The following is a 13557-nucleotide window of genomic DNA, read 5'->3' as shown; positions in this document are numbered from 1 at the left end:
CAAAAGCCACAATTTGTGTGGCTTGAGTTGGCAGAGGAACACACACACACACACACACACACACAGACACACACTCACACACAAAGTTCACGCAAGACCTTTAAACCAATAAATCACGTTTAAAGTTGATCCTCTTTCATTTTGCTCTGCACTTCCTCTGTCTGCATGGCATTAGATTAATGAATCTCCTCGATTACGTTCACATGTCATTGAATAATCTCTTCGTGCATACGTATCATTAAATACCTGGAGTCATCAGACAGCAGCAGGAGCGATACCAGCGTCTGCACATTAACAAGGGGCACTTTTTTGACGCATGTGGCACCACAGAGGTAACTTTGTTAATTAAGGTTATTAATAATTCCGTCAAGGACCAAATGGTAAATGACATTCTGTACTTTTCAGAAAACCCTTTTGCTTTCAGGTTACAAAAATGGTATTTGTGGTGTGAACATGTTTTGTTTTAGTGAACTTGCAGTATAGTGTCGCTCGCTGAGGACGAGACATGATTTTGATTCAAAAGTTACTGCAAATAAGTCCTTCAAAACTGGAGCTATTTGGTGTTACTAATTCTGTGAGGTACTTCCTTGATCCAGCTCCCATCCTAAAGGCCACTGGATGTGTGTGTCATTCCTATCGCTCCAATGGGATCTTAAATCAGGCCTTTTACCCAGGAGACCGTTTCCAGGGAGACGTAATCTCTCTCTAAACCTAACCAAGCAACACATTCTCCCTCCCAACTCAGCAAATAGCGATGCTCAGTCAGTGGCCCTAAGCTTCAAACTACAGTAGGATGCTGTGTTCCCCTCAAGGTGTCATTTTTGGACCTGGAAAGGACAGCTTGTCGCTTCCCACTCACAGGATGCATAGTGTCTTTTCAAAATAAACCCCCGTCATCACAGGAAATTAGGTGTAGGCAACAAAACCACTTAGTCCTCTTATGAAACAGTGACCTTGACCTGAGGTGACTTTGTAAGCTCATTAATCTAAGTTGAAGCCCATAATGAAAAAAGGACGATGTTTAAATACGCAAAGGTTCTGGCCTTGTGTGTCTGGCCTGCCGAGAAGAAGAAGAAGAAAAAAAAAGATGACTGAAATAATCCTTAGATGTAATCACTGTCTCACTGTTAAGCCTATTTCTTTCCTTTTTGTCCCATTATGGGCGTGGCGTACGTTCATTACATTTTGTAATACATTATGCTCTCCCTTGGTTAGAAGAAGACAAAGGATTTGCACACTGTATTAATAGCTCCCATTAAATTTAATGAAGCAACGTTTCGATCTCACACAGATCTTCGTCAGGCTTTGTCAGGCAAACAATGAATAACAGCACAAAGAGCTTTGCCGGTCCCGCAGAGGTCCCCTTCTTTTTCTGTTTCCTTTTTTTCCCAAAGTCATAATGACCACACTGGACCTCGGTGTTATGCTTGTAGTATTCAGCACGGTATTAATAGTGTACTACTTTAGCCGCTTGCGGTAAACAACCTGACATGGCTATCCTGAACTGGTGACTCTTGAATCTCTATGTGTCAAACATGCCCTGAAAAGCCCCCCAGTGTGTTTTGCATTGTCTTCTAATTAAATCTAAGGTGGAGGACCACAACTCTCACAGCTTTGTGTCCACAGAATAGATATCCGTCTTAAAATCTCTAAAACATCCAACAAGCAGAGCACTGCACGTACCAGAGTTGGGGTCCACAGAGAAATACGGTTGTCCCTCCAGTATGCTGTAGACTAGCCTAGCGCTGTTCCCATACACCGGATCATCGGCATCTGTAGCTGTTACCCGGGTAACTGGGGTACCTGTGGGGAAGAATGACAGAGTTAGCAATGATCGCACTCTATAGGCAATCATCTCGACAGAGCTGTGCCAATCAAGATGAGACTATTCAACACTATGTGGGGTTGATTTGTTCTAAAAGCCACTGTATCAGACATTTGAACGGATTGGCAACGCTGTTTCACTGAGATATCAGCAGTGTGCATGACACTTCTTTCTTACCTGTACTTGTTAAATTGGGTATAGGGACAGTATGACATTATTGGAATGGGGGAATTTGCGGATCATTAAAAAAAAAGAAGCGCAGTTGACAGTTTTTTTTTGTGTTTTTTTTTTTTACATTTCTGCAAAGTGACACAGCATGTGGCGGCCATTATTTAAAGTTCTGTGGTGTAATTAATATATATTATTATAATAATTAATTATATATATACACATATATACATAAACATTCTCTAAACAGAATGAGGCAAATTTGTGATTTTGGAGTAAATGAATGAAAATATTTTGACCCAAAAAAAACAAAACAAATGTTACGTTTTAATGTTACGTCATTTTTTTTACATTACATTGTTATGTTGTTATGATACATTCATATTTTTAGAAACACCATAATCTGTTTACGAACTGTTTTGTTGTGTAAAGCACACGCAGAAGCTCTGTTAAATAAATACAAATAATTTTAATGTTTTTTTTCGTCTGAACTACAGTTGAATCAACATCATATTTGAACAAGTTTATGCACCCATGAACCCGGTAATGCTGGTTTCTGCTGCATATGTGAGCTAGTGTGTAAATCAACACAACGACGGATGTGTCACACACTCTGTGTAACATGGCAAGGAAAGTAGACCGATTTAAAGTTTAAAAACACTAAACAAGGTTGTGTGTCACTTGAGAACAAGGTTACAAGATAATCAAAGTTGATTTGCATTTGGACATTGCCAACTTTCACACACAAAGAAAACACTTTACTTCCTGAGAAGAGTTTACTCAATTAAAAGTTTGACTACGTTAACATAATGAATATAAACTGTCGATGCATGTTTTATTTGAAATGCTTATCGGATATCAGTATTCCTTTAACACTACACCAATTAGCCATTACCTTCACACCAACAATACTCATTGGAACACAAATGATGTCTTTATTGAACCAGCTCTATGGGCTTTGCAGAAAATGTACGCAAGGACCTTCATCAATATACCTCCTCTGCCAAATGCTCAAGGCAAATTACAAAACAGATTAGTGACAATTCAATCCACCATTCACGGCTCCATTGTAAGGTATCAGGGTAAAAATGCATTGAAAAACTGAATATAATGACTATTAACGCAATTAAACTCATCCATTTTAATTCACAGTGACCTAGCTCCTCATCAGTGGCAGTGTGGGGGAGAGTGTGTGTGTGTGTGTGTGTGGGAGAGGGGGACAGGGAAGGAAGGAGAGGAAAGAAGCTGACATGCTGACAGTGAGCAACACACTGGCAGGAAGCTGCAGATGGTATGGTAATTGATTCTGTGAAAGATGTTTAAAGGTGTCCCGACAACAAAGGGAGACGTCCCTCATCGCAGACGGCACAGGTCCCGCCACAGGCGCCCAAATCTGTCCACTACAGATGGAAAGGCTTGTAGTAAAGACCTTCCCCAAGTGTTGGCTGCAGAGGTTTGCGTCATGAATTAAAACATGAAAATTAAAAAAGAAGATATGCTAGATGTGTTGGAAACACAAACCCTGCCCAGCACAGACATCTGTATTCTTGACTTGTCTTGTTCTGCCTTTACAAAAACAATCTCCATGTGGCCTGCTGACCAATGTGCAGCACAGTGGTGACTAACAGGGCTTCTTTTCCGATTTTTCAACCAGCTTTGTGTCATTACAGCGTGGGTAGTACATGCAAATGAACAATGTTGAACTTCCCTCCGTGTTGCCAACATCCAAAGCTCGTTCACTAGCAAAAGTTTGCCGGCTCCAAGGCTTCTTGTTTGAACTGCAGTTGCTGCATCACAAATATTTGTGATGTTACACCCAAGCTTGTGTGTGGAGTTGGGAGAGCTGGAAACAGATTTCAGGATCCACCAAAATAAAGTGTTACAAAATGGACATCTGAGAGTAAATATGAACAAATGTCTTTGTAAGAGTAACATTAGGTATCACTGAAAATCAGTCGCAACAATGACTCTGCATTCTGCTTGTTGAGGTTTTCTAGTGAAAGGAACGACAGCCCCCTTTTCTCTATTTTTACCACAATTTCAACTATACAGTATGTGTGCCTTTCTACTGCATAGACAGCCTAGTTTTGTGAAAGGCCATTTTTCCAGCAGTGGAATACTTCTTTAAGATATACGAGAAGTTCATAACCAACTCTGGGAATACATATTTTTTTTTATCCCCAAAGCAAATCCTTCCAGTCCAAGGGCCTTCCATGAGTAGCACTGGACCAAAGATGTTTCCAGATCCATACAGTATTCCCCGTTTATGATGGCAGCTACACGTGTCGACCATTGATTGTTAGTCACCGGCATGTCTGTGGTCCTGTAACAGCAAAACAAAGCAAAAGCCACCTTTGCACTCTAACTGGAGGAGCAGTTTCACCGTTGCAACCCAATTATTTCACAGTGAGAGAGCCCCAAGTGGTCCTCTGAGACAGCGGTGTTCTAGTAATTCATAGTCTTATGATGACCCATGCTGTTGTGTTGCCAACGCTTACCTTGTAAATTCTGTGTCGCTTGTTACACCCGGTGCCGTTTGCAGTGTTAACATTGCAGCAGATCAACGAGCCCTCTTTCTCCTTTGTGTTTCTGCTCGCTGCAATAGCACCGGCAGAAGAAAATACAGCATGATATAACTTGATGTCAGCTGCTGATAGTCTCTGAATTTTTCTCCACTTGAGTTTGCGAATGTGACTCTCGGATCATTTACTCTCAAACGATGTTGAAATCCACACAACGTACAGGATAACGCCTCAGTATGAGGTCATCCACCTCTGCCATTCACAGCTCTGCTTAAAGAAATCCTGCTGTGTGCCATAAGTGTTTGGGTAAGTCAATAAAATATCAAATTAATTGGTTCAAAGAATGTAAGGAAACATAATTATATGAATTGCATCCCTCATATTTGTGCAATAATCCAAATTGGTGTGCTCACGCAGAAGCAAATTCTATCCTGTGTGCCATAGGTGTTTGCCAATTGTCAAATGAACAGAATGAGAGACGGCTAAAGAAATTGCACCTCCTTTTCTTCCTGAGATACGGAGCCTTATCTGCCTTAAAGTTAAATTACCGCAACTACAGAGGGAGAAGGGAGGCATCGACGCAGCCCAAATTATGAAAAGCACCTTTGTGCTTCCATGAGGTGCATGACTATTGCAAACAGGTTTTATAAATTCAGTTACACTATGGATGGGAGTGGGGGGAAGTACAGGGTAGGACTTTTCCCCCCCATAAAAACAGTGGAACTGGTGAAGCGTGAAATAGCTCCCTCTTTCTTTCCCTCCCACAGGGGTAAAATGCTCCTCATCACCCTTGATAAAAAAAATGAGGGATTAGGAAAGCCAGTGTTTTGGTCCTGTTTCAAATCAGTGCAGATTAGCTCGTCCTTCCCTTTGATAATGCTCAGAAATTTCAGGGACACTGCAGAAATGGATGCAGCTGTAGGGCCAGGCGATGGGCACCGAAACTCAATTGTAGGAGGCGTATTGTCTCTGGCTTTTATTTGAAGCCTGTAGCATTGTGGCGATAACAGAGGTAACCACACAACACATCTTAACTTCCAGGGATGAAAAAAAAATGAACGACTAAAAAACAAAAATGCTGCAGGAAGGAATTAGGTGTGGTTCAAGCCTGTGATGGAAAACGCTCCCCGAGAATGCAACCAATGTCCTGAACGCTCTACTGCTCTCACATTCTTTATTTCTTTTTTTACCTAAAGAGTGTCATGAGTGTTCTTGTCTAAATGGATTGTCTCATTCTTTTCTCCTGCAGTTGAGCAAATTCCCAGACGCTAAAAGATTACACGAGTGTTTCCTGGGAAAGCAGAGCTGGCCTCAGGTGGTTCGGGCAGTGGCCCCGCAGAGCCACACACATTAAGCATGTATGAAAATACAGCCTGAATTCATGCTCGTTTAGTGTAATCTCATTAATCACATCCTAAAATTCACAGGATTAATATAAACACGTTACATTTTCAAAGGATTAGCATATATGATGCATATATAGCATTTGTTTTTTTATTCATTTATATTGAAGTGCCAGCTGATTTTAAAGCAGCCCCAGAATAAAGACTTTCGGGGGGTCGAGTACCCGGTTTTATCAAAGGACAGAAATAATAGGGCACCCACTTCCTATTTACTCTGTACACTGGCTCGGTGATAGGAAATCAATAGGAATCTTTCGCGAACCAAAGAGGGATAAATTGGGGGATGCAGCCCGATGTGACACACAATGGCTGTGGAAGGACACTGCAACTTATTTCTGTAACACATTATCCTGCAACACAGCTTCATCTGTGCAGCCTGCTTATTTCCTTAGAAGTACTGCAAGCATAATGAAATGGTGAAAGGTCATAACGATGCAGCTTGGAGCCATCGCCAGATCCGTACACTGCAGGGTGGCAGGAAGGGGAAATGCATCGGGAAATTAAACTCTGCAATTGTCTCCAGCTTTTTCTATACATATGAATAAGTACAACTGAAGCTTTGTTGTTACTTGCGGCTGGCATGAGCTTCCACAGATGGCGTGCAAGCTACGAGCATGCACAAAGGTGCCGTTAGCTGCATTTATTAATTATATATATATATATATATATATATATATATATATATATATATATATATATATATATATATATAAAATAAAATATACTGAGAAGAAGTAAGAAGTCAACAAGTGTTGTCAGCAAAACGCCATAAACCAACCTCCTAAATGCAGATGTGGAATTGTAATACTCTAAACAAATATCTCATATTCATGGACATCATTTATTGCCTTTATAAAAAAAAAAGTATTATGTGCGATATTATGGCACAAAGAATGAATATCCTGTAAACAGCTCAAATGTTTTAGAATAAATTGGTCTCTGTAAAATCCATGGAAATGATAAAAGGTCTTTTATGAGGTAACTATTTGTGACAGTCGTGAAAAGAAGACACTTCGATAAAGGCGGGCCGAGTAGAGTCTCTGTGGTGTGAACCACGGCAGCAGACTGTATTACTGCGTGGAGCAGCTCCACTCCTCTCATTTTTACCGTTCACAATAAAAACCCTACACATTTAATATTTGAATACACCCCTGATGTGTAAAGGTATCAAGTGTAAGTCAAAAACTACCGTAGAAAAAAAATAAAACATTCTGCAACGTTCTGGCTCACTTTTTGAGGTATTCTGTCAAACACTGAATTGCACGGAACTATGACAATGTCCTGATTATAATATTTATATATCACAGGTTCTATTTTCCAATTGATCTAACAATAACATGAGCTGCTTATTCCCCCCCATTGCCCAGAATTCACCCTCAGTGTGCTTAGCACAACTCAGCAAAGGGCACCGCAGGGAAGCACTCTCAGCTCAAGTACCATCATACCTACAATCACTCAAAAGAATGTGTCATTACAGTCCATTTACTATAGCTGGAATGGGAGACTTCTCCCCCATCTCCTCCCTGCGTCCAACAAGCAAGGCAGCTGTGTAGCATCTCAGCTCTGCTCAGCTTGGTCCAGCTCAGAAGCGTGAAGGGTAGAAGACAGGGGGCATTCATATGTATGTGGGCACTGAGCCATGGAGAAGGGATATCACTGAGGCATGGGGAGAGCTGTGGGATGCATGAGGCATGGGGCTAACACTGCCCCGCTGTGAGCCCTACCCGGGTAAAACAATACTGTTTATGTCTGACTGGCTTTACACTGCGGGGGTCCAAAGAGAGGGGGATACAGACAGAGAGGTGCAGTGGCGTGCATGACAGCCAAGAAGTCCTGGTGGTTCACTGCAACAGAAAGGTACGCACCAAGCAAATGGAAAACATTAGAAGACGTTCCGTCGGGTACAAGAGGCGAGTCCGAGGGTTAGCTGCAGTTCTGTGTGTAAGAACAGCAGTAGTGATAGAGGACGCGTGTTCAGACACATTACAGCGAATCAGTGTTGAAATGACTTTAACCACCGTTGTTGTGGATGTTTATCAAAGCCAGATGTCTTTGTATAAGTATGGAGCAGGAGATTGACAGTGATCTAGAGGTATTCTATTTGGTTTTTGCTTTTGTGTTTGAGTTATTTTGCTGTGCATTACTGCTTTACGCTACCTTCATTTGTATTTGTATATCGTGTGTCTGTATCTGTCAATATCAGGCGCAGTTCATCGTAGCAGATTGTTAATTTAGAACATGTCTAAATCACTCTGTGCGTAAAAATACGTTACTTGCAGTCCATTCAGCTTGAATGAAACCACCCGAAATCACTACACAGCACCTAACCACGCAACATAATGACATTTTTTTATTGGACTTTTTTTTTATTGCTAGTTGGCCTCTTGAATTTTCAAAATTGTCTTGGGGAACCCAGCCCTAAACCAGCTCTTTTTTTTTGCACCCCCACTTTAATACTTGTTCCGGCGCCGCTGATAGGAGCTATAGTAAATTATATGTGATAATGTCATGAAGGGGCAGGACATGATAAGCATAGCTTCCTCCTGTCCTTCCTCGAAGATGGAAGATTTTATTGACTTTTTTTAATTTTTCATAATTGTTTGATGTATTTCATGCCATGTAATTATTGTACTTTGTATTCGAGGGGAAATAAAGATCAAACATTTTGGACGAAAAAAAACGGACTCAGTGTGCAAAGGCCTTTAAAGTAATCTCATCATTTGATTTTCTGTATGCACACACACACACACACACACACACACACACACACACACACACACACACACACACACACACACACACACACACACACACACACACACACACACTCGGGAGGGCAGATAAGCACCCCTGCACTAAGAAATGTTGAATTCAATAAATAGTTTAATTCGTACAAATGTATCTTTTATCAGATTCACACATTTGTATCCGCTTTACCCGTCCCCGCCCCATCTGAACCCCCTCCCCCAACGCCCCCCACCCCCGCCGCAGCCTCAGGCAAAATCTCACTCTGAACTCAAAAGTTCAAAACTTGAGAGCCCTGACAAAGTCATTTTTTTTAATGCCAATGGAGCTGATTTGTCTTCTGTTCACACTACAAGTCACAAAGCAGCAACATGATTGATGCCATTGTGTCTTGAAACAGCGGTGGGGACGAGCTGATGGTGAGGTATTCTCCCATGTTTCAGACCTAACAGAGCAGGCGTCGTAGAGGGAACGGGAGGGCATCATAGAGCACTGATAAAAGTTATTTCTCTTAAACCCATTAGTTCTTAAAAGGTCAAGTCTCGGTAGCGTTGTCATGACGATAGCCAAACTACAAATGGCTTGACACCAAACAGCATACGTGCTAACAAACCATGGGATTGTGACGCACCATATCTCTGTCAAATGGGATATTATGGCTGCAGAGTTATAGCTATTGTTCATGTACATTTTTTCCATACACACTATAACACTCTTTTCTAAACGTCTGTTTATTCCACACAATTCACGAAACACTGCTGAGCCTCATGCACTCATTTAAATGTGACATTGTATTGATTACCAGAAGTAAAATTCCAGATTTCCTGTCTGTGGAGTGATATGTTTAAACGTTAAAAAAGCTGTCTGTATTTGAGAGATGGCAAAGCCCAGCATGCATGCGTCGGCTAGTCAGACATGTGTTCAACAAAGTAATAACCCGTGTTAATTGCAGGCTCACTGTAGCTGCTCCCTTGTCATCCAGCATTACCGTAGTCACTCTATCTGTGGGTCAGTAAATATTTGTCTGCTCCCATAACAGTCACTTTCCTTCCAACAGCATATTGCAAACTAATGTAATGAACCCAAGCATAGTGAAAATGTAATAATGCATCCCATGGCAATGAGTGTTTAAATGAGTCCAGCCTTCACTTAGCCACTGCTCACCCTCCCCCCGTCCGCTTTTCTAGGTCAGAATGATGGCGTGCCAAACCCTCTTTCTAAAATGGCTGGTCTGCGGGGCCGGTCCTTCCCCCCGGTAGCGCCATGGCGGTGACAGGAAAGTGATTATGTATCGATCACGATCACATAGACACTGGTGTTGCTCTCTCTCTCCTGTCTGTGCACAGAGAGGATAATAGCTCATGATCAGACGGGGAGACTGACATCCCGTCTCTCCAGGCTGTGCTGCCAGCACTATTTTTGGACAGTACCACCTATTTGATTAAAATGCATGTGCACGGATGGGGAATAATGCAAGAATTAAGAGGCGATTAGCTCCGCGAGGCAGAGTATCGCCGAGCACAAAGTGCTGCGCTGTGCTGTGGTGCGGCAGGCCAAAGCTCTTCATAACACAGAAGCGGTTGTAACGAGGTGGAGAAAACAAGCGTGTCGAGGCATCCTTTCATCCATCCATCCGTCCCCGTCCGTCTCCTCTCGGAGGAGAAGATGACATACTTGGATTGCCGCCAGTTGATTTTCCTACAGTAGTCAAAGCCAGTTTTTAGATTCCTGGGCTGCAGACGGGCATTGAGGGAAACCCTTAAACAAATAAGCATGTTCATAAACAACTGGCATGCACTTTTTTCTCATTTTCCAGTGCAGCCTCAAACCTCCTGCCCCCTTCATTTGTCACCATTTCCACCTCCAACGCTCACATGATCTACAGTCCAGATTGTGTCTCAAAGTGGGGGGGCTCTCCTCCACCAATTTTAGATTTATAGCAGAAAGATACAAAGTTGTATTACAGACACAGTAAATAATTGCAAGGCAGAAAAAAATATGTTCTCTCTCAGCCCATTAGTCTTTATAATAGGACTAATGCATGCTCACGCTAAAGTGTGTGTTTCAGCAGGGCCGCAGGAAGCAGCTGAGGAACAGGGCCAAAGAATGAGGAACACCCTCAGAATACAAGCGTTTGTATCCCACCACGACGCAATGTTCATGAGGACACTCGGCAGAACACGACGCAGGCCAGAGAGGAGGGCTAAAAGCAGGGGGGGGGGGGATACATCTTGTATGTAAGATGTGGTTGTCAGCATCCAAGAAATTGTTCCCAAGAGCCAATGATGGATAAGGGACGCTGCACTTTTGAAGAGAAAGGGGACCGTCACACTTAAGCACTTACATTGTCATTGTTGTAGTACAATTACTCGTCTTTTATAAGACAGAGAGTGAACCGTCACAGAGAAACTAGGCCAGTTTGTGTTATTGTGCGTTGTCTATGTCCGTGTGTACGCGACGTCCCTATTTCAAGGACTCGGCTACCGGCTCTGCCGCCTTGACAAGCCGTTTACAGGAGCGGCAGGAACAAAATAATTAAGGGGGTCCTTTGTTCCCCACCGATGGCCATGACATACGCCACCATTTTAGAGGGTTGTGTCATTGATTCACTTTAATTAGTTCATGGGAAATGTGTGCAACGCGCAGATAGAGTTCAGGACTGGAAGTCGAGGACGGAAAATTGGCCACTTCACATGTTTAATTGCTCCCAAGGCATTTACAATGGCGAGGTAATAACACAGAATAAGGCAAAGTGTATTTTCTAATGAACAACTTTATCATGGGTAAATGAACAAAATGTTGCTTAATTTGAGAACTCTGCCACGAGGGCAAGAGTGTTTAATGTGAATTATGCTTCCTCAATAAAAAAAAGGAAAAAAGAAAAAAAAAAAAAAACAAGTTTCAGCATAATGCAAAACCGTGGTGGGAAATGAACTTGCGGTTAATATTTTTTTTGCTGCACTACATCAGCAGTAGCTCCTGAGAGTGGTAAGCCAGAGATCAAAGTTATTACTTAAAACCAGAAATGAATTACTTATGTATACAGTGTTGCCAAAATGCCTTTAACGAGGCGTGTAGCCTGATACTGTTCCAGCTGAGCTGCTCAGTGGCCAGTACGCAACTCCCTCTGTGTGTGTGTGTGTGTGTGTGTGTGCTTGTATATGTCTATATCCGGGGCCACTCTGGAACAACATCAAAAATATTAAAAAACCACTGTGTGAGATACATATACCAGGTGTAATATCCATGTCCAGCCTATTTAAACTACCTGCTAGAAAGTCTTGTTTAACTAGAAATGGTGTAGCTCGCCTGCCGGTCTATCTAGTGAAAGATTCTCAGAGCAACGTATCAGCTGATCAGTATCAAATCCTCCTGTGCAAAAGCATTAGTTCACATCAGCAGGGAGATAAAGAACAAGAGATATGGGAGGAAACTTCACATGACAGACAGGGAAGAGCAGACAGGGCCGAGGCGTTCACATCCTTCATGAGCCGAGAGCACAACCTAATTATAGGAAATCCACAAAGAGAATGTTCGCCACAATGAGTTTACTCAGTTAATGTTGAATTGTTGAAGCTACCTTGTGATTATTTTGTCATAAGACCATTAAGACATTTTCTCAATGGGCTACTTAAGGCCTTAACACACCAGGGGTCGTTTTTAATCTTGTGTGTATAATTTGCACGCAGTATAGATTATCGAGCTGATGTTGTCATGAGCACTTTCACGGTGAACATGAAAATAATGGTGGGAAATGAATAAGAATTCTTATTATATCTCAGGAACACCTTAAAACAAATGTCTTCAAATTTGGCACAAACAAACAAACTGATTAGAGTGTAGGTCAAGGTCATTGTGACCTTGTGTCCATGGGATTCTCATTAAGTGATATCCCAGGAACAAATTTCATAAAAAAATCTCCATTGAGGGATGAACTGAGGAATCTGAGGTCACTGGACCTCACAAAACACATTGTTGGCCATACCAGTGGCGCCGCCAGCCGGAATCCTGTACGCACTGTGCGTACTTTTTTTGAAGGTGAAAAAAAAAAAAAATCAGCGGGCTAGATATTTAAATTATGCAAATCAGCGGGTGACACCAAACAACGTCTGCCCAAGCAAGTCAGAGCTTTTCTTTCTCTCACACAGTGACCTGGAGAGACGCAGCCGCATTTGAGAGGACGATCGCGCGTGTGTGCGCAATTGGGCATAGCGTGTGTTGGCCCCTCTCCACTACACAATACAGCTCGGCTCTAGTCTCGTCACCTCTCTGCTGCTGAGCACTGTGGGCCGAGCGGATGCATGTCTCTCTCCCCGGGCCGGGAGAGTTATCATACCGTACTGTGCGTGTGTGTCCAAGCGTGTGTGCGTGCGTGGAGTGCTCACAAGCGTGCGCTTGTGTTTAGGGCGGGGATGGAGGGCACAAAAGAAATATTTGCACCGGGGCCTTTCACCATGATATAGTCTACTGATTTCACTGATACTGAAAACATTAGATTTTGTCTTAAAAAAGTATTTTTCCATTTGTTGTTTGTTATTTGCCGTTTCTGTGCGTACATTGAAATTGAATCCTGGCGGCGCCACTGGGCCATACTGCCCTACAAAGCCGAACTGCAGTGACTACATTTTTGGTTGAAAATGATTGGTTCTAAATAAAAATGAACTCCTTGTCTGTCTGATGTCTGTTTTATCTTGTGACAAAGTTTTAGATTTCAATAAATAATTATATATACATTGCACTATCTACAAAATCCAACTCAAAACCAAAGCAGACAGTAAGTTCACTTACCGTGGTAATTAATTGTGTTGAATAGTAAAGACAAGAATAACAGAAATGATAACTCTCTTTCATCAGGAAACTTATATCTAGATAGTGATTCAGTAAAAAGTGTGAT

General features: G+C 42.1%; 1 protein-coding gene across 2 annotated transcripts in view; it reads right to left on the bottom strand.

Annotated features, from left to right (window-relative positions):
- The window catches only part of cdh8 (cadherin 8), a 92572-nt gene that overhangs the window by 31360 nt on the left and 47655 nt on the right, over window positions 1-13557 (bottom strand). For both annotated transcript variants that reach the window (XM_084018077.1, XM_084018078.1), the window contains exon 4: window positions 1684-1803. In XM_084018077.1, coding sequence (XP_083874203.1) covers window positions 1684-1803 — 120 coding nt within the window. The remainder of the gene's footprint in view (window positions 1-1683; window positions 1804-13557) is intronic.

Source organism: Eutrigla gurnardus (genome assembly GCF_963514095.1).
Source record: "Eutrigla gurnardus genome assembly, chromosome: 1".
Taxonomy (NCBI): Eukaryota; Metazoa; Chordata; class Actinopteri; order Perciformes; family Triglidae; genus Eutrigla; species Eutrigla gurnardus.
Note: the sequence above shows the minus strand (reverse complement) of the source record. Positions and strands in the feature narration are given on the sequence as shown.